At 39.7% G+C, this 22,412-nt stretch overlaps 1 protein-coding gene across 1 annotated transcript in view; it reads left to right on the forward strand.

Annotated features, from left to right (window-relative positions):
- The first annotated feature begins 1,352 nt into the window (after positions 1–1,352).
- TOPBP1 (DNA topoisomerase II binding protein 1) overlaps positions 1,353–22,412 on the forward strand; it is a 44,270-nt gene continuing 23,210 nt past the window's right edge. Inside the window, exons 1-10 of the mRNA XM_089532799.1 lie at positions 1,353–1,446; positions 9,872–9,959; positions 12,412–12,546; positions 13,356–13,499; positions 14,295–14,476; positions 14,913–15,106; positions 16,671–16,850; positions 19,560–19,729; positions 20,555–20,718; positions 21,221–21,453. Coding sequence (XP_089388925.1) covers positions 9,876–9,959; positions 12,412–12,546; positions 13,356–13,499; positions 14,295–14,476; positions 14,913–15,106; positions 16,671–16,850; positions 19,560–19,729; positions 20,555–20,718; positions 21,221–21,453 — 1,486 coding nt within the window. The 5' untranslated portion in view covers positions 1,353–1,446; positions 9,872–9,875. The remainder of the gene's footprint in view (positions 1,447–9,871; positions 9,960–12,411; positions 12,547–13,355; positions 13,500–14,294; positions 14,477–14,912; positions 15,107–16,670; positions 16,851–19,559; positions 19,730–20,554; positions 20,719–21,220; positions 21,454–22,412) is intronic.

A 22,412-nucleotide genomic window follows, 5' to 3' on the forward strand; every position in this document is an offset into this window, starting at 1 on the left:
CCAAACCACCTCTGAGTTATCCTTGCCTAAGAAAACCCTATGAAATTCATGTAGTCACCATAAGTTAACAGGTGACTTGAAAACACACAACTGTTTAATGTATGTTTATTACTAGGAATAAATGTACTGATTACAGGATTAAATAATAATTTTGCGTAGACTGGATAATTTCTGCAGTGTGTTTTGGACCTAACTGATCACTGTAAAGACCTGGAAGACCTGTAACCCCTCACTCACCCCTTGCTTTGAGAATTTAGGGCAAGATTTTACTTTTTTGTGGATCCTATTATGACAGTCTATCCCACTACTCCCAGCACTGTATAAATATGGTTTATATCTGAGACTTTAATACTTTGTTATCTGCTGGGGTTTGGTTGCAGGATACCAAAATCCATATATGTTCAAGTCACACTCAATACAATGGGTAGTAAAATGGTTTCCCATATACAAAAATGGCCAAATCAAGGTTTGATTTTTCGAATATGTGTGTGTGTGTGTGTGTGTGTGTATATATATATATATAAACACATATATATTGAATAGTTTCATGCCGTGGATGCTCAAGTCTGTGGATACAAAAAAAACCCAACACATGGACATGGAGGGTCAACTGTATAAGTTTGTATTGCACTTGAAGAAGTAGCTTTATATTCACAAAAGCTCACGCTAAAATAAAAACTGGTTGCACTTGTCCCTCCATATTCACTAGGGTTAGGGGCACAATGTGAATCACCATGTTTTTACCTGAGAGGACACCTCTCTAGGAATATCTAGGTCCTCCAGCGCAACTCTGTGGTCAATGTCCAACAGATACTGAGCACAGAGTTGTGCTGTAGGAGATACAAATACCTAGTAGAGTGTTCTCTCTAGGAATCTCTAGGTCTTTCAGTGCAACCTTTAGTTAAAGTTGACCATAGAGTTGCACTTGAGGAGGACCTAGAGATTCCTAGAGAGGACATATTAACCAAATCAGTGAATAATCATCTCTCCCTTCCCTTTCTCCTTTTTTATACTGGGTGCATTTAAGACCAGTAGTTCCCAAACTTTGGGCCCACAGATGTTTTGGACTTCAGCTCCCAGAATCCCTGACTGTTGGCTACGCTTGCTGGGGCTTCTGGGAGTTGAAGTCCAAAGGGACCAAAGCTTGGGCGGCCCTCAGGAAACAGAGCCAAATAACCGCCCCCTTGGCCTGTTTAACTCCTCCCTCAGGAGCGTCCCTTAAAGGGGCCGCGCTCCTCTCGCCTCTGGGCCCAATGGCTTCTCCCTCTCCTTACCCTGCCCCTTTAAGGCCCCTTTAAGGCGGAGCCATTTTGGCGGATTTTCTCTCGGAGGAAGGCTGGAGCATGCGCCCTTTGCCTCCTCGTCTTTTCCCGCCAGCCTTCGGAAGAGGGAAGAAGGGAGTCGTCGGTGGGACTGAGAGGGAAGCGGAGGCTGCGCCGAGGGACGGTGAGCCTCTCTTATGGTCCCTGTGGGAGGGGATATGGATAGGCAGGGGCACCAGGCACCCTCAATTTCCCGGACCCGTCCTCCGTTTCAACCCCCTCTCCAGGAGGAATCCCCCCAAATGTCCTCCATTTCGAGCCCGGCCAGGGCGATCAGGCGTCCTCCTTTTCCAGGACGTGCCCTCCATTTCCACCTTCTGTCCAGGAGGAATGCCAAAATGCCCTCCATTTTGAGCCTGACCAAGAAGCATGGGTTTATATTAGTATTTTTGTTCCAAGGTGCCCAGGCGTCCTCCTTTTCCAGGACACGTCCTCCATTTGGACCCCTTGTTTAGTAAGAATCCCCAAATGTCCTCCATTTCGAGCCAGACCAGGGTGCCCAGGCGTCCTCCTTTTCCAGGACACGTCCAATGCCCTCCATTTTGAGCCTGACTAAGAAGCATGGACTTTATTAGTGTTTTTAGTTCAGAGTGACCAGGCGTCCTCCTTTTCCAGGACGTGTCCTCCATGTCCACCTTCTGCCCAGGAGGGGTTCCAAAATGTCCTCCATCTTGAGCAGGACTAAGAAGTTGGCAAGTTTTTATCCCCCTGTTTTTAAAACCAGACTATATACAGAGCCATAGTCCAACATTCAAGCCATTACTCCACATCTCTGGTTTAATCCATGGCACAGGAGGCAGTGTGGTGTAGTGGTTTGAATGTTGGATTATGACCGGAGAGACCAGGGTTTGATTCCCACTTGGCCACCAAACCCACTGAGTGATCTAGGGCAAATCACACTCTCTCAGCCTCAGGAAGACAAGGGCAACCCTTACCTGAACAAATCTTGCCAAGAAAGCCCCATGACTGGTCCACTTTAGGGTTGCCATAAGTCGGAAATGGCTTGAGGTCACACGACAACAACAGCAAATAGGAAAGCGACTTATGTATACTTTAAAGTACACTTGTCCCTCCATATTCGCTAGGGTTAGGGGAACAAGACCCCCGCGAATATGGAAGAACCGCAAATAACAAAAACACTGTTTTTACCTGAAGGACACCTCTCTAGGAATCTAGGTCCTCCAGTGCAACTCAAATGTCCAACATACACTGACCATAGGATGGCACTGGAGTAGCTACAAATGGTCTTTCAGTGCAACTTTTAGTTAAAGTTGACCACAGAGTTGCACTGGAGGACCTAGACAGTCCTAGAGAGAACATATGAATGAAATCCGTGAATAATCAAATCCGCAAATATCAAAGCCACAAATATAGAGGGATGACTGTATTGCAAATTGCCATATTGCAATTGGGGATGTACTAAAACAAATGACAGTACTTGCCCATAGGGAAGCCATACCTGCCCCTAGAGAATAATTGGAAAACACTTGCCTATAGCAAGTAGTCTCCAATTTTTCCTATGGGCAAGTATTCTCCAATGATTCTTTATGTTAAGTATTCTCCAATGATTCCCTATGGACAAGTTTTCTCCAGTAATTCCCTATGTTAAGTATTCTCCAATGATTCCCTATGGACAAGTATTCTCCAATGATTCTTTATGGGAAGTAGTCCCCAATGATTCTCTATGGGCAAGCATTCTCCAATGATTCCCTATGGACAAGTATTCTCCAATGATTCCCTATGGACAAGTATTCTCCAATGATTCTTTATGGGAAGTAGTCCTCAATGATTCTCTATGGGCAAGCATTCTCCAATGATTCCCTATGGACAAGTATTCTTCAATGATTCCCTATGGACAAGTATTCTCCAATGATTCTTTATGGGAAGTAGTCCCCAATGATTCTCTATGGGCAAGCATTCTCCAATGATTCCCTATGGACAAGTATTCTCCAATGATTCCCTATGGACAAGTATTCTCCAATGATTCTTTATGGGAAGTAGTCCTCAATGATTCTCTATGGGCAAGCATTCTCCAATGATTCCCTATGGACAAGTATTCTCCAATGATTCCCTATGGACAAGTATTCTCCAATGATTCTTTATGGGAAGTAGTCCCCAATGATTCTCTATGGGCAAGCATTCTCCAATGATTCCCTATGGACAAGTATTCTCCAATGATTCCCTATGGACAAGTATTCTCCAATGATTCTTTATGGGAAGTAGTCCCCAATGATTCTCTATGGGCAAGCATTCTCCAATGATTCCCTATGGACAAGTATTCTCCAATGATTCCCTATGGACAAGTATTCTCCAATGATTCCCTATGGACAAGTATTCTCCAATGATTCCCTATGGACAAGTATTCTCCAATGATTCTTTATGGGAAGTAGTCCTCAATGATTCTCTATGGGCAAGCATTCTCCAATGATTCCCTATGGACAAGTATTCTCCAATGATTCCCTATGGACAAGTATTCTCCAATGATTCTTTATGGGAAGTAGTCCCCAATGATTCTCTATGGGCAAGCATTCTCCAATGATTCCCTATGGACAAGTATTCTCCAATGATTCCCTATGGACAAGTATTCTCCAATGATTCTTTATGGGAAGTAGTCCCCAATGATTCTCTATGGGCAAGCATTCTCCAATGATTCCCTATGGACAAGTATTCTCCAATGATTCCCTATGGACAAGTATTCTCCAATGATTCTTTATGGGAAGTAGTCCCCAATGATTCTCTATGGGCAAGCATTCTCCAATGATTCCCTATGGACAAGTATTCTCCAATGATTCCCTATGGACAAGTATTCTCCAATGATTCCCTATGGACAAGTATTCTTCAATGATTCCCTATGGACAAGTATTCTCCAATGATTCTTTATGGGAAGTAGTCCCCAATGATTCTCTATGGGCAAGCATTCTCCAATGATTCCCTATGGACAAGTATTCTTCAATGATTCCCTATGGACAAGTATTCTCCAATGATTCTTTATGGGAAGTAGTCCCCAATGATTCTCTATGGGCAAGCATTCTCCAATGATTCCCTATGGACAAGTATTCTCCAATGATTCCCTATGGACAAGTATTCTCCAATGATTCTTTATGGGAAGTAGTCCCCAATGATTCTCTATGGGCAAGCATTCTCCAATGATTCCCTATGGACAAGTATTCTTCAATGATTCCCTATGGACAAGTATTCTCCAATGATTCTTTATGGGAAGTAGTCCCCAATGATTCTCTATGGGCAAGCATTCTCCAATGATTCCCTATGGACAAGTATTCTCCAATGATTCCCTATGGACAAGTATTCTCCAATGATTCTTTATGGGAAGTAGTCCCCAATGATTCTCTATGGGCAAGCATTCTCCAATGATTCCCTATGGACAAGTATTCTCCAATGATTCTTTATGGACAAGTATTCTCCAATGATTCTTTATGGGAAGTAGTCCCCAATGATTCTCTGGGCAAGCATTCTCCAATGATTAATAATAATAATAATAATAATAATAATAATAATTTGTTTTATTTATATACCGCTATTCCAAAGATCATAGCGGTGAACAGCAAGTAAGCTAATTTGCCCCTAACAGTCTGGGTACGCATTTTAGCGACCTCAGAAGGATGCAAGCCTGAGTCGAGCTTGGGCCCTTTTGCTGGTCTTGAACTCGCAACCTTGTGGTTTTGAGTGAATGGCTGCAGTACAGGCATTTAACCACTGCGCCACCAGGGCTCCATTCTCTATGGGAAGTATTCTCCCATGATTCCCCATGGGAAGTAGTCTCTAATGATTTCCCAGTAGATAAGGTCCCCACATCCTGTTTGGGTTATGCTCCTCTCACTCACCCGAATAGGCAGGCAGAAAAAAGAGACCTTCTGGTGACCCCATGTGAGTAGAGCTAACACTTGAAGGCCAGTCTTGTCCTGCCATATCATTCCAGTAGAATGTGTTTGCTGTTGCTCTGCATCATCTTCTCTACAGCCCCTCCAGTCCTCCCCCCCAGTGTATTAAAACAATAAAGCAGTTTAAATAAGAATGCCGGCAGACAGGCTTGCCATTCAACTGGCTTGGTGGACCTAATGTTACAAGGTGTATCATGCATTGATATGCGGAATTAGGCTTAAGGCCATGAAAGTTCATGGTGCCATGTTCTTTCTTTTAGTTTCTCTGAAGGTGCTACAAGATCCCTTTGCATACTGTTGTTATAAATTTAGCCACTGTGTGGGTGTGTGTCTTATTCCTGACTAGGTTTTCATGGCAAAGCCTTATTCAGAGGACACCATAGCCCACTGCCTTCTTCCGAGGCTGGAAGAATGGACTTGCTAGTGGATACACCTTGTTTTCTGATAGCACACAAGCTCAGATCTAATATACAGTTCCATATAGGGAGCTGTAGGCAGACCCCTGTATTTCCACAGCTTGCTTGTGTGTGTGTGTATGTGTATATATAATATTCCAAAAAACAAACCTTGATTTTACTACTTTATATAAGGGACTCCATTTTACTGTGCATTGTATTTTATGGGACTTGAGCTTCCATGACTTTCGGTATCCATGGGAGGCCCTAGTACCAAATTCCAATGGATACCGAGGCCCAATGTAGTACCTAAAACTGAAGTTTGTTTTCATTTGACAGATGTTTTCATGGAGGAATTTCTCCCCTTGCAGTTGGGTAGCAGAGGGTTATTCTTATCAAGTCCTCTGTTAGTATTTCATGACCCCCTCATCATCAGTTCATTCAGCCTGGAGTTCCCTCAGCCCCCTATAGGTTGATGATAGTCTACTGCATGGAGTTGGAGGATTTTTACGTCATTGAACAAGTTCTTCCTCAGATGAAATTAGACATAATTCTGGCAACAGGTCCTGTTAACACAGAGTGCGTACGCATCTGCATGGACACACCAATGTTTGCCAAGATACAGGGCAGCCAGTCTCCTCCTTACCTAACCATGGAAGTAGTCTTATTTTTACACAGGTGCACAGATGTTCCAGTAAAGAACTGCCCACTGTTCTGAAATATTAGTTGATGGTCAGGCATTAACATTCATCTTCCAGAGTGGTAAATCTTTATTGCTGTAAGGTAAATCACCTTCATTGCTATAACCATCTGATAAGGTGATCAGTGATAGGGTGGGAGCTGGTATAGCTCCAGATTGGATTAGGTTCCATTCTGATTGATCACACAATCCATGATAATCCACAATTTGGACGTTAAAACCCGGGGGGCTTAACTGGAAATCCTTCTTTTCCCCATTGGGATCATTAGCATCTGTTTTCCCTAGACTGAGAAGTAAGGGGTGAAATGGAATTGGGCCATGGAAGGAAGGGCATTAATGCCTGACATACCCCCCCTCCAATCTCAGGGTGAGCCAGACACCTCTCCATCTCTCTATACCAATACCAGTTGAACTGGCAGTCTAGGCCAGGCCTGCTACTTCTGGTGAACTCCTATTATTATTATTATTATTATTATTAACCTTTATTTATAAAGCGCTGTAAATTTACACAGCGCTGTACATACAATCTTTTTAATTGGACGGTTCCCTGCCCTCCTAGAGCGCAATGGGAACAATTGCTGGTTCCTCAGACCAGATAGCGCTGTCCTATATCACATTGGTCACCTTGGGTGTCTCTTAGGATCCCCTAAAACCTTCTCCTTATTGAAATTCTTCCAGGAGGACATTGGTTGGAGCCTTAGGCCACCACAGCCATTGACAGACTGCACTTATAACCTCACTGTTGTGGCACAGGCAAGGGGCCAGGATGGCATCCCATCCCCATGGGCAGAGACTCCTCAGGCGACTATTGTTGCTTGCTCTGCCTACAGAACACCATTCCTCTACTGGGAATAACGCACAGTCCTGAGGGAGGCCTCTCTGAAGCACCTTCTTGGATGGAGCTCCTTCTGATTGCTGGCCTTTCGGCATGCAGGGGGTATGAGCTGGGGATCCTGCTAGCATACAAGCAGCTAAATGTTATTAGGCCTGACAATTCAGCGAGACCCATACCCTACCCTTAGGGTGAGGTATAACCTTCACAGAGTGCAGAATCGCCCCCCCCCCCCCCCAGCCTTCTCTTTCACCTCTCCCAGGAATTGGAAAGAATATAAAACATACACCATGCCAGGAGAGCAACCCATAGAAAAGAAGCAGCTTTCGTTCCTCCGATGCCCCACTTTGTCTCCTTTCAGCCCTATTCTAATGGCACAAAGGCATCAGCTTCCATGTCTAGCAGGTGGATCATGCCCTGCATTACTACTTGCCATGAATCCTTGGAGGTCATCATCAGAAACTAAGGCCTGATACAGACGGGCCAAAATAAAACTGCTTTGTGTCACTTTGGAGGTATGCTGTTTAAATGATACACGTGTCCTAAGAGTCCAGAAGCCACACCAAAGCCACGCTCCAGTCCTAAGGACTGGAGTGCAGCTTTGGTGCAGCTTCCAGACTCTTAGGACTTATGCATCATTGAAACACCATACCTCCAAAGTGACTCGAAGCAGCTTTATTTTGGCCTGTCTGTATAGGCCCTAAGTCACCCATACCAAAGAGTGCAGGTGCATCAACACCTCTAGCCATCATAGGTCCTATGGCGGAGACCAGCGGCCACGTGGAAGCCACCATGCACACTTGTTAGGCATCACTAGCTCGACAGTTTGATTCAGCTGAGGCTGCTGTTGGTAGCAGGGTTTTGCAGCAGGTGCTCAAACCTGTGTCACTGAGGGGCTAGCACCACTCACCCTGTTTAGATTTGCTTTGGTAAATCCCAAACTACAGGATGTGGGGATCTTATCTACTGGGAAAAGGGGCATTGGCTCTTACCTGTGATATGTCCATTTCCAGTAGATAAGAGCACCATATCCTGGTCCACTCACAGGGGTGTGTAGTGATGGTTCATAATCCACATAGTTCTGTTCTGTGGGGAGCAAGTTAGATTACTCACTGGCTGTCTCTGTTGCCATCTACATCTGTATAGTCTGACAGAGAAATAAATTGTTAGGCTTTTTCTGAAGGTCTCTATTTTCTGCCTGCCTATTGCAGTGAGTGGGAGGAGCATAACCTAAACTACAAGATGTGGGGCTCTTATCTACTGGAAATGGACAAATCACAAGTAAGAGCCAATGTCCCTTTCTCTATGGGAAATATTCTCCAGTGATTCTCTATGGGAAATATTCTCCAATGATTCCCTATGGGCAAGTATTCTTCAATGATTCTCTATAGGAAGTATTCTCTGGTGATTTCCTATGGGCAATTGTTCCCCAATGATTTCCTATGGACAAGTATTCCTTAATTATTCTCTATGGGAAAGATTTGCTAATGATTCCCCATGGGCAGGTATGGTTTCCCTGTGGGCAAGTACTGTACTGTCGTTTGTATTAGTATGTCCCTTGCAATTGTCCTGACTGAGGAAATCATGTTCCAATCAGTTGTACCTCTTTGACAGGGAATGAAGCCAGTCCTCCCTTTTGCTTGAGTCCTAGTCTTGCTCTTATTTCCACAGTGTTTGGGAATGTTTTCTCAAGGATAAACAGTTTAGAAATACTGTATTCAGATCTTAACATGTGCACTGACTCTCATGCCAGCCACCTTTCACAAGTGCGTGGGACTCCTTGCCTACTTATGTGATGCCAGTGTTGGATCTGTTCATCTTGTGGACTTACTAATGAGTCTTCACATGTAAAATGAGGGGCTGAAAAACATTAAGCCAGGTATTACATAGTCAGATATGCTTCAAGCCATTTTAGTGCCTGAGGAAGAAAGCTGCTCTGGAGATAAAATTATACTGTAGTAAGATACTAAATAATGGGAGAGCCAGTGTGGTGTAGTGGTTTGAGTGTTGGGCTATGACTCTGGAGAATAAGGTTCAAATCTCCGCTCAATCATGAAACCCACTGGGCGACCCTGGGCAAGTGGGCTCTCAGCTTCAGAGGACGGCAGTGACAAACCCTCTCTGAAGAACTTGCCAAGGAAACCCTGTGATAGGTTTGCCTTAGGGTCACTATAAGTTGGAAAGGACTTGAAGCCACACCATGACAGGAGCTTGGGCAATTCACACTCTCTCAGCCTCAGGGGATAGCCATGGCAAACCCTCTCAGTGAAGAAACTTCCAGAAAACCCCATGATAGGTTGAACAACTTGAAGGTACATAACAACAGCAACAAATTTTAGAATGAGACCCACCAAAAGGAGAAATCCTGCTGATGTTTCCTCCAAGGATTCATGGCAAGTAGTAATGCAGGGCATGATCCACCTGCTAGACATGGCTTAAGGAAGTTTCTTCAAAGTGGTTTGCCATTGCCTTCCTCTGAAGCTGAGAGTTTGGGACTTGTCCAGGTTCACCCAGTGAGTTTCATGACCAAGCTGGGAATCGAACCCTGGTCTCCAAAGTTGTAGTCCAACACTCAAATCACTATGACACATTGGCTCTTATACATGGATATGTACCTTCTTATTTGAACACACATTTCCATATTTCCATAGCTCTGTTGAATTTTGTTAAGTTTTCTTCCACTTATGTAATATTACATCTGCTTTTTCTTATTTCCTCTTTAGTTAAATGATGAAAGGTATCAAGGAACCATATCTTGTGAAATTTATCAAGTCTTCAGGGAACTCAGATTTTTTCCACCAGGCCCTTGAGGTAAGCTTATTTAATATATATTTGAGCTGCTTAGCGAATATGATGTGCTAACTAAAAATACTGAGTTATGTTTGGACACAGTGGCCTGTTACAGACTGCCAAAATAAAGCTGCTTTGGGTCTCTTTGGAGGTATGCTGTTTAAATGATGCATGCATCCTAAGAATCCGGAAGCTGCGCCAAAGCTGCACTCCAGTGCTTAGGAATGGAGTGTGGCTTTGGCGCGACCTCCGGACTCTTAGGACCCATGCATCATTTAAACAGCATATCTCCAAAGAGACCCGAAGCAGCTTTATTTTGGCAGTCTGTAACAGGCCAATGTGAATGCTTTATCAGTTTTCCTGTTGGAGTTTTTGTCTTACAGAAGATAAAAATACTGGGGCTTTCAGCAAAAGTCCCAAAATTAAAGCATTTCCTTGCCTCCTTCCTCTTTCTCAGCTCCTCCCATGTTCTTAAAGTAGGAGTGGGAGGAAATGAGCAATGGCAGGTATTGGCTGGTGTTTTAGTCAAGCCAAAGCTTCTGAACTCCTTTGCGAAGGGCATTGAAAAGCCAATGTGATATAAGATTGTGATAGCTTAATGAAAATAGCCCAGTGTGCAGCTGCTATTTTTTTAAAAAGGAAAATTCTATGTTGGGCATAATTAGGAAAACAAACAAACACCCCTGTAAATAAAACTGCCAATATCATACTGCTCTCATACAAATTCATAACATGACCACATCTGGAATACTGTGTATATATCTTGTCACTACACCTGGAAAAGGAAATCGTAGAGCTGGAAAAGGTGTAGAAATTGGCAACAGACTGGAGCAACTGCTCAGTGAGACAAGTTACAGTGTTTGGGTTTTTAAAATGGCTTTTCTTCCAGTCTCTTAATATAGAATCCAGGGTCATAAGATTTACTGAATGTAAATGGTTTGGAAAGTTAAAAGATGATACTTGTTCACACTGCATAGTTACATTGTCATAACTACTTTGTCTTTCTTTGTACCACCTATCTTTCCTCTGCCCATGCACAAATGTGAGGAGGAAGAAATTCCCAGAACGGGGTTCTGAAGAGCAAAAAGTGGACCTAAAATATCCAGAGTTGGGTGAAGCTGGAGACTGCAGAAATTAGCCGAAGGACAGGGAACCTGTGGCCTTGTAGTTGAAGGGGGAAACTTGTTCAGTTTTTTGTTTAAGAATGGAGATGTCAGTTAATGGAAGACAACAATTTGTTTAATAACACAGTGGTGGTCAAGATTTGTTTATTTATTTAAAGTATTTCTATATCACCTTCCAACCCACAAGGGCTCCGAAGGTGGTGAACCCCCACCTCCCCCCCCCCAAAACCCGGCAACTAAGTAGATTACTGTACTACACTCTTATAGGGCTGTTATCCCACTGTTAATGCTCTGGTTGCCTCCTGTTGCATTGTGGGGTTTGTAGTTCAGGGTGACCTAAGATCTCTGGCTGAGAATTCTAAGTGCCCCTCCTTAAACTGCAAATCCCAGCATGCAACAGGAGGCAGCCAGAGCAGTTAAAGTGGAATAGTGGCACTATAAGAGTGTAGTGCGGTAATCTCTTAAAACAATACAAAGATAAAAAGTATTTCAAATACATTAAAATACTCTTTAAAAACTTCTAAAAGTGGTCTGAAAACAATCCTAGAATCCAGTTTTGAAACAATTAAAACAGTATTTTCAAACATTGAATGCCATGCAGCGCTGTTTTGTCTGTAAACATTTATTTGCGCAATATAGCAATAAGGCAAACATACACTTCGCACACCTTACCCTTTATAGCTTTTTTAGAAAATCCACCTAGCAACAACATATAGCAAATCATAGGAGATGCCAATCATGAAATAGCAGCCATTAAGCCATAATGCAAGACTAACAAGCAAATATCAAGTAAAAACTTTATGTTGACTTTCCTCCTTAAATGTCAGATTCTTATTGTTATTAACAGAAGGATGCAGTTAGTTGATGGTAGGCTCAGAAGATTCTGTTAATCTTAGTCTGTTTTTTTCTTGAGATTCCTAAAATTTTAATAATTTGGCAGTTTTTTTTCTTTGATTCAGAAAATTTTTCCTTTACCATGGATCTACCTCACTTTGACCCTATGGTCAATCTCTGACCTTCCTCTTCACATTAGCTATCTAGTTTATATGTCAATTTTGAAATGGTATGTACAGGATACCAAACTGAGTGGAAACAATTTTACTTTTTCTTATTTTTCTTTTACTGTTGATTGAATTATTTTTAGTATATAGGAAACTCAACCAAAACCAGCATTCTTTCTTTCTTTCTTTCTTTCTTTCTTTCTTTCTTTCTTTCTTTATGCATGCATGCATGCATGCATGCATGCATGCATTGCTGGAAGCTTTTAAAAGAACTGAATTAGAAAAGAAAACCCTACAGAGCTTGCAAATCCAGAGTATATGTACCTGTTGCTTATGCTTATTTTGCAGTCCATTAAAGAATTTCAGTCAGAAGAATATCTTGAGATTCTTGAAAATGAAGCTGCACTGAGAATACAGGAGAATGACAAATCTCTTTATATATGTGATCCATTCAGTGGCCCTGTTTTTAATCACCTTCAAAAGGTTTGCATTTTATTTTTGTTTTTGGTTATGCTAAAATGGTATCTTGATAAATGGCATTTTGGTCAGGAAATTCTACAATAGAATGGAAATGTTTTCCAGTAATAAATATATGTGCTAATGTAAATGTTACAGGGTAGAGCATTCCAGTTTTGTTAATAGCTGTTTCACATAAGTGGCTAAATAAGAATGTTTTAATACAGTGGGCCCTTTGTATATGCGGGGATCTGTTCCGGACTCCCTCACATATGGAAAAAACTGTGGGACCTTGAGTCCCATTGAGTTCAATGGTGGTGCGTTCCCTCATGTGCCATTTTGTCCCCCTGGACCTGCCATCCATATGAGCTCAAGTCCACATATGGGGCAGACAGACTGTATAATAGAGGCTAGTAGAAGTGAATCCTATATTTCAGTGATGGTGAACTTTTTACAGACCGAGTGCCCAAATTGCAACCCAGACCCCACTTATTTATTGCAAAGTGCTACGTCCCTCTGGCTTTCTAGTAAGAAACTGGCAAACTCTGTGCTAGGGTGACAGCATGTGTGCCCACAGAGAGGGTTCTGAGTGCCACCTCTGGCACACATTCCATAGGTTTGCCATCACTGCTATATTTCATCAGATTGTGTGGATAGTAGGGCCACTGTTAAGATGGGGTAATAGGTTTTTTTATTCTGTCATTGTGAAATAAATCATAGTTCTGGTTATGCTGTCCATATGAATTCTGTTAGTTGATCAAGACATATATTGGCTTGGGGTGGAATTTTTTTGAGAAAAGTATTCTACTTGACTTTCTTTCTTTACATTCTCTCAGCTTGGTTGTAGGATTGTTGGACCACAGGTTGTTATCTATTGTATGCAGAACCAGCGATGTGTCCCAAGAGCTGACTATCCAGTATTTAATATGACAATGGCTGATGTAACAATATCATGTACAAATCTTCAAAAGGAAACCAGGGTAATGTACTATGCAATAGATTGTTCAGCGATTATGTAAGGTTTTATCTTTTAGATCATTTTATTAGGTTGCCTCTGGCAATAAAGTTGGTAAAAACACACAGTTATGGCAATTTGGAGCCCAAACCCACTTTCAAAATGTCACCAGGGACATTGACTAAATAGATGTGTTTCCTACAGAAGCCTAGAATTCAAATTCCTGGTGTCTAAACTTTTCTGATATATTAACATTTTTCAGTCAGAGAGAGTGTCTAGTTTCTATATGGAAATGGGCTGCACTTTCATTAAGTTTGTTTTAGTAATATGCAGTCTGAATCTGTTCTTTCATAAGTTAAATATACTTGCCTTATCTTATGGCAGGAAAGAGAGATTTTTATTTTAGAATTTAAAGAATTAAATGTGTCCTCTTTGCCCTATACTTTTTTACCATGATGCCAAAGCTCTGATATAAAGGGTCATTGACCTCCCAGCTACTTTGATCTACAACTCACATCATCTTCACCCAGTATGTCCAATAGTATATGATGGGACATGGAATACCGTATTGTGATTAGAGTTTAATCTAAAACATCTACCCTTATTTACATTATAGGCATATTGTGTTTTACCCTGATCTTCTCAGGTTTACCAGTGTTGTTTGTGTTATGTTCTTCAAATTGGTACACTGTTTTTGAGCTATATGTCTACCAGTATTAACAGTTATATAGCATTGTTTGTCTTTATAGTGTTTTCTAAATTATTTTCATCTGTGTAATTTAGTTGTTTTTTATGTGCTGCAATTGTTTCTTTTCCATAGGAAGAGGTCCATAAGTATGTACAAATGATGGGTGGCCGTATATACAGAGATCTTAATGTATTAGTAACTCATCTTATAGCTGGAGAAGTTGGAAGCAAGAAATACTTAGTTGCTGCTAATTTGAAAAAAACCATTTTGCTTCCCTCTTGGATACAAGTATTATGGAATAAATCACAACATAGGTAAGACCACACTTCATGAATTTATTAACATTGTATAAAGTGAAAAATATAGCACTATAATAGTTCCTAATAAAGGTTTTAAGATTCTAAAATTATTAAGCACTCTTGCTTAAACTCATTTGTTAATTATAAGTCTCAGTACCAAATAAATAAATAGATAAATAAATAAAATTCAATCATTGAGCCTCACTTGGAATAATGGACAATGGGAAAAATGTAAATAACGTATATCTTTGACATTGTGCTGTTTTTTATGTTACATAGACACTTTCATAGGGTTGGAGGTATACTTGCTGTACTAATTTAAATCAGTTGGATAACTAATATAAGCCCCATTGATTTCTGTGATTCTAGTCTAAATGTGACTGAACTCAGACTTAGTTTTTCTGCTAATAAGAAATATCAATACTAATTTTATTGCTCTTGTTTCCAACAGGATGATCAGATACACAGACATAAATATGGATGACTTCTTATGCCCTTTGTTTCTTGGCTGTACAGTATGTGTAACTGGTTTGAGCAGCGTGGACCGAAAAGAGGTTCAGCGTCTCACCACGGAAAATGGTGGTCAGTACACAGGGCAACTCAAGATGAATGAATGTACCCATCTTATTGTTAAAGAGCCAAAAGGTAAACATCTCTTTGAAGCATACACAGTTTTACTTGGCTTGAACTCAGGAGGCTTCTTGTAAAAGTGTACAATTTTTCAAGGTCAAAACTGTTTTTAACTGTGGCTCAGGTTTGAATCCTGAGTGCAGGAGATATCCTTGGTGCAGGAGTGGCTAAGCATAACCTACTGGCCACATGCAGTCTCCAGGTCCTGTTGTTGTTGTTGTTGTTGTTGTTTTGTTTTGCAACTACTTCCATTCCCTCAACATCTGTGAAAACAGTGTTTCCACAACAATTTGGGTATGCATTCTTATTATGGGTTAGCTTGCCATCTACATTCAATAACAAACTACAATTAGAGTAGGAATCAGGAAGGCAGCAGTTGACTGCCACCCCTCCATCCAACTAAAGTGAAACAAAAATAGAAGTAAGAAGTAAAGCTGCCGTTTGCAGCTGGATTATAGCAAGGGAACTTTTCCTAGTCACTCCTGCTGCCCTTCCTATAGGGTCTGCCTCTGAGGATGTAGAGCCAGACATTCAGGAAGCAACCAGGTCTGTACAGAAAAGCCACCAGTGATGGTGGCATTTTCATCTTCATTGTCTTCTGTATAGGAGAACATGATCTTTCTTTATCTGCTTGGCATGGTGGTGGTGAAGAACAACCCCGCCCACCCCTGCAAACAGTCAACTGTGGACTATACATTATAATTACCACAAATACTTAAAGGACAATAGTCTTTTACAGTTGCACATTTTCCACCAAGTTGGTACAGGGCCTTTTTAGAAGTCTTGTTTTCTGCTAGCAATAGTTGCTTTGCCTCCTACAAATGACCTATCTGTGGAAGGCTTCTGATCTTGTGGGGAAATTTTGCTGGTGGAATGAAGGAATTTCCCCTTTATAGCTCCTGACACCCTCTGGGGAAAGTCTTCTCCAGAGAGATGAGGAACCCTCTTAACACAGTGCAGAAAGTGGTGCTGAGGGCTGCAGGGGAGGTGGTAATTAGTGAAATCAGGTTCCCCCACGTCTCTCTCAGATGATTCTGCCACCAGCAAAAGCAAACTCTGGACCCAAACTTAGATTTTTCAGTTATGCCATATAATGGTATCATTAAACATATAATTAGTGTATATTGTTGTATTTGGACCACAAGAATTTTTTAGATTTTCCTATGACGATATTTTAAAACTGTGAATGTGTATTAAAAACAGTAACTGAAAGTTCTAATTTCAGAAATCGTCGGAGCATTATGATACATCTACTTCCTACAACTCAGGCATGACTTGACAGAATTACTATTATTTATTTCCATCTGAGTCTTGAATTGTTCTGATGACTTATGCCCATATAAAGAAAGCACCACTATTCCACATATCAGTGCAACCATTTTTAAGGGTCCAATTTTGTGTATGCACTCACTGTATGAAGTGAGAGATTAGCTCACTTTTATAAGTCAAATGACAGGAAATGACTTTTAAGAAAATTATGAGTAACAATTGTGTATTCAGGATTTAATATTTTACATGCAGAATATATTTCCAAATAGATTTTTAAAATTTTACCTTTCTTTTTCTGTATGTTGAAAAGGCCAGAAATATGAGTGTGCAAGAAAGTGGAACGTCCATTGTGTATCCATGCAGTGGTTTTTTGATAGCATTGAAAAGGGATTTTGCCAAGATGAATCAATGTATTCAGTAATCCCTAAACCAAAGCAAGCAAATGCACCAAATACATCAACTCCTACTAGCCAAGCTAGCAACCTTGACAGTAAGTAATGAGTCCCCCAAAGTGTCTTGAGTTTCTATAAAACTAAAAGGGTAAGTTATTTTTAATATAATCAGATTTCTTTCTTCAGTCTGAGAAGATTTTGACTATGTCTCTTTTTGAGAATTTTTGCAAGCCTTCTCAGTGTAGTTTATCTCCTTTTCTATTGCTAAAGATATGAAGATTTCATAGATTAATTTTACATTTTAATGATTTGTGTATACTGCTTTGTCATTTGTAAATGGAGCTAGTTTATAAATTCCCATGCATAAATAGTAAAATAAATATTTTGAATGTACGGTCAGTAATGACTAGGAGGACCTATTTATTCATTTAATTTCATTTGTATGCTGCCTTTCTCCCTGTGTGAGATTGGAAATGGCTCCCAAACAGAGTAAATTTAAAAAAAAATATTTTAAAAAATTAAAAACCATCACTTTAAATGGTATAAAATCATTTAAAAGACATACAAAAGTTAAAAAATAAATAAAGCACACATCCAAATAAGAAGCTCCCCTGTTTGCAGAGTAAAAGCCTGCTAAAACAGAAAGTTCATTGCTGGCAAAAGGAAAGCTGGGAGGAGGCTAGCTTAGTCTTCTGTGGAAGGGAGTTCCAGAGAGTGAGGGCAGCCTTTCTCTGGTGGCAAGAGAAAACCTTTCCCTGCAGATCTTTAAGGTCTGGTAGGTTTACCTTGGGAAATAAGGTCTTTTAGATAGTCATGACCAGCATTTTGAATTGTGCCTGGAAACAAACCAGTAGCCAGTGAAGCTGTTTTAATAAATTATAGCCTTCCGATAACTGGTCCCAGTCAGCATTCTGGCTGCAGCCTTTTTGGACCTGCTGGTTTTTGAACATTTTACAAAGGTAGCCCCACATAGAGTGCATTACAATAGTCCAGACAAGATGTAATCAAGGCATGTGTACTACACAAGGCCTTATTTACTATTAGGAGAGTGTTTTTACTTTGAGAATTTTGCAGGCTGGTGTTATTTCTTTGTATGTTGAACTACACAACATGGAGCCTTCAGTAAAATGCAGGGCTGGGGAGACGTGATTTTGGGGTTACTCCTTGTTCTACTCTGGAGTACGATATTTTTTTATTAATGTTACTCTTACTCCTACTCCTGTAAAAAACCTCTTACTCATTACTCCTACTCTCCAGCCCTGTGGAAAAGCCCCAGTTGGTTTGCAAGGCTGGCACATGTATGTGTGTAACTTACTTGCTAATTAGCTTACTTGCTGTTCACCACTATGATCTTTGGAATAGCGGTATATAAATAAAACAAATTATTATTATTAATTAACTGTCTCTCTGCCTCCCAGGCCTTCCCCAGTGTAATATAATAAAATTGTTTTTCATGTACAGTATAATAATAATAATAATAATAATAATAATAATAATAATATAGTTTATTTATATTTTCCTGTCTCTCCCAGATGGATCGAGGCGGGATTACAGTTCACTAAAATATACATAAAACACATTGATAAAATAGAATAACAATATTAAAACTAGCTCATCATCAAGTGGCAATAACATACACAATAACAATCCTTCATTCCATCCACTCCCCTGATTTTCCATTTCTTAATCCTCAAGTAATCAGGCAGTATTCTACAGTCACTGAGTGTGCTCAGTCTGTAGGGTTTCTGTCAACTTACTGATACATCCTCACTACTTAAACATCCCTACTTGAAGAATGAGTTTACTGTTAGTATACAGTGATATTTACTTATCTGCCATGTTTTGTGGAAAAGGGTATTTGGTTATAAGTAAAGAAAGGATAAATTGCATACACACTATTTTATACTTGCTGTAATCTTGTCAACAGTTAGGTCTTGTAGCACTTTCCTATTCCTGATGGCTCTTACTAATTAGTGTATTGGGGATTGTAATTTTAAGTCTTTCTCATAATTAAAAAGTTTGTTTCATATATAACAAGTTCCACTTTTAAATACTGGAAGCTGGTTTGCTTGAAATGTTTAAATCCTGAATATAGGTTTAAAAATAAGGTTTATGGCTATATAAGTTTTCATTTTTTAATTTCTTTGTTCTTTTCTCCTTGGTATATTTACTAAGAAGACAAGAGAAAAACTGTAATTTAGGAACAAAAATACTCTTGAGTATCTGACGTGCCATCTCCTTGGAGGAGACTGTGTCCAAGCAACAAAAAGAGGAAAATGAGTTTGGTCTCTTTGCACGTACTGTATTGTAATGTAAGTGCATACAGACAAAACTGGTTAACAGAGATGATAATAATTAGTACAGGCTGAGTCTCCCTTATCCTGAATTCTGAAATCCAAAATACTTCTAAATCTAAAATTGTCCACATGGGTGCTAAAATAGTGACACCTTTGCTATCTGATGGGTCAGTGTACAGAAACTTTGTTTCATGTGCAAAATTATTAAAGATATCATGTATAATTTTATGCATAATATAAAGGCTACTTTTTTAAAGTGCATGTGAAACATAAATGAATTTCATGTTTAACCTCACTATGTGTATGCAAATATTCCAAAATCCCCAAAACTCAGAAATCCAAAACACTTCTGGAACCAAGCATTTTGGATAATTGAGACTCAACTTGTACCTGGTGGCATTTTTAGCCTTTCTCTTTTCTGCACTAAAATTACAGAGTAAGATCAGAGTGGTTCAGTTATGCAGTTTTCCACATGTGATCTTAACCTTTTTATTTGAATGTTATTCCAAGGTCGAACCCTCTCAGATGTCAGCCACATTTCAAACATCAATTTAACAGGCATTAATGAAACATCTTGTAGCCCTCCTATCAATAACAGAGTGGACCATCCTTCTGATGAACTGAACAACTTGGATATTAGTTCTTTACAAGCACCTGAAGATTTACTTGATGGATGCCGAGTATGTCTAATAATGCATGCACAGTTGTGAAATGATTCTGATGAATAAATAGGCATTTAGAGTTTGTAGAGCTCTGTAGTTTTATGAATACTGTTGAGCAGAATTGAATGTATACCCATGGGGTGATGGTTTCAAGGTAAATATTGTTGCCACAGTTTTCCTGCAGCCAGGACAGGTGACAGAAGATACTGAGGTGCTCTGTTAGGAAGTCATTTGCATTTCCTAGCTGTTTCATTAATAGTAAAATTATATTAAAATGGAATTAATTGTAGCAAAGAATTGTTTTCTACATTTCCTAAATGATGTAGAAACAATCAGTTGGAGGATAAAATACATTAAGATTGTGAAGATAACATTACTTTCCATACACTTGATGAAAAAAACATGTTCAACAGTTAGGGAGTTGTACCAAGAAAAGGAGAACAGCAACAAGATCCTTTGCTACTAAGCAGCACTTCATTTGCACAGAAATGCCCATAGTTTTTCTGAGCACTATTTTCTGTGCAGAGAATTCAAATGCATAAAAGATTTCCCCAAAAGATTCCAAAGCGTAAATACTGATTAAGGGCAGCACAGAATACCTTATTTTCTTGTGCACTGGGGGAGAAGACTGTAAATACTATTCATTCTTGCATGCGAGATCAAAATAAAGATTTTTATTCCTGGGTTTGCAACAAGGGGACTAATACTGAACAGTGGTTTGTTTTTTCAACAGTACTTCAGACAAAATATCAAGTGAAGCTCTGACTGCATGAGAAAGTATTTTAACTTTCCTGTGAATTGCCATATTGCTTCAGTGTTTTTTTTCCTTGTTTTTTCTTGCAGATTTACCTTTGTGGTTTCAGTGGCAGGAAATTAGATAAAATTAGAAGGCTTATCAACTTTGGAGGTGGTGTCCGTTTTAATCAACTCAATGAAGATGTGACACATGTCATTGTGGGAGATGATGATAATGAACTAAAACAGTTCATGAAGAAGACAGTGCAGAGGTACTGATTGATTATTTGTCTTATCTCCTTCTGTGAAAAGATTGGTAAAAATTAATTGTGTTAAACGTGGCATTTCTCCACATTACATATTGTGTTGTGGGCAATGCTGAGCATAGTATTATTCAATTGTAATTTTAAAAAACTCAGTATGTAATGTTGTAAACAGTTTAAAATTTTAAATGAATGTTAGCCCTACAGGCTTCAGTCTCTAAAACAGTGATCTTGCCCAAATTTGATTTCTGTGATACCTCTAGGCACAGAAAAATGGATTCTGTTTACGCTCATTTCAGATAAATTGTTTCCTTAGTGGGAATACAAGTCTTTTTTAAAAAAATTAAATAAACATACAAATAAAGATATGGAAATATGCATTTTTGACAAATTTATGTGCCTCTTCTCTTTGTTCAGAAATTTTATTTTAGCAAAAATGTAAAATAAGGATGGTTCCTCTTTGAAGAATAGATGTGCCAGTTGATTTGTTATGTCCCTTTATGTTTAATAGACCATATGCTGTGACAGTACAGTGGCTTTTGGAATGCTTTAAAAAAGGTTATCTACTGCCTGAGGAGCAATATATCCCTGAAAACTACCAACCAGTGAACAGTCCAGTTTTTGAGCATCCTGTCTTCCTCAAAAAAAATAGCGTATTGAAGAAAGAAACTGTGAATATTCAACAGGCTCCAGAAGCAGATGCTGATCTGTTGTCTCAGTATATAACTCAGAATTCCACAGTAGGTAGGAGATCTGCCACTATATGACCTCCCCCTACTTTTCTTTCTTGCAGCATCTTGATGCATCTACAACTCCCTTATCTTGCTATCAATACCTCACAGAGCCCCAATACAGTTTTCTCAGATCTTATTTATTCATTTATTTAATATCCTACCTTTTTCTGCCGTGAGACTTAGGGTGGCTTACAACAAGGTTAAAACAAAATGTAACTAAAAGCCTGATGGTAAAAAGTTTAGAAAACAAGTTAGCTGTTATGTTAAAATAAATAACTAAAACATTATAAAATAATTAAAAAACAATAGCAACAAAAGTGTTTTTTCATAATTATTTCATTTCTCTTTTCCTTTTTGTCCTGTTTTCCTTTGCCCTTGTGTCTGCTGTATGTGTTCTCTAAAAACCCCTTTTTAATACTGATTTTGCCTCTTGAGCTCTATGATCGTTAGTTGCTCTGTGTAGTGGCATCTCTTTTTATTCACATTCCAGCCTGCTACCTGTCAAGTGTGAAATCTTCTTTCCTCTTAATCCTGCCAATCCTAGACAGCCTTCCTTTTCCTAAGTGTTGCCTGAAGTCATTCACTAAATTCTCATTTTCCTCACAGAAGCCATATTGCCTGCAACCATCAGCAGTTAAACTGTCTGTGAGCAGTCTTTTGATTTCAGAACAGCTCAACCAGTGATGATCCTGCAAATGTGATGGGACACTCTGTTTAGTTATTATTCCAATCTAAACCTTGAATTACTTATGTCAATTTATGTTTATAGCACACAGCCATAACACTGGGCATCATGTACCTGCTGCTGCTGCTGCTACACAAACCCCTGCGTCATGGGGCTTATGTGGAAATCTGTTCAACATTCATAAAAATGCAGAAACATTAAATGAAATCAGCACTTGCTGCTTTATAATTGTTAAAGTGGGTAACTCTGAAAATATACTCATCCTTCTATATTCACTGTGGTTA

The sequence above is a fragment of the Sceloporus occidentalis genome, unplaced genomic scaffold, assembly GCF_023333645.1.
Source record: "Sceloporus occidentalis isolate IW3139 unplaced genomic scaffold, rSceOcc1.0.p SCAF_7, whole genome shotgun sequence".
NCBI lineage: Eukaryota > Metazoa > Chordata > Lepidosauria > Squamata > Phrynosomatidae > Sceloporus > Sceloporus occidentalis.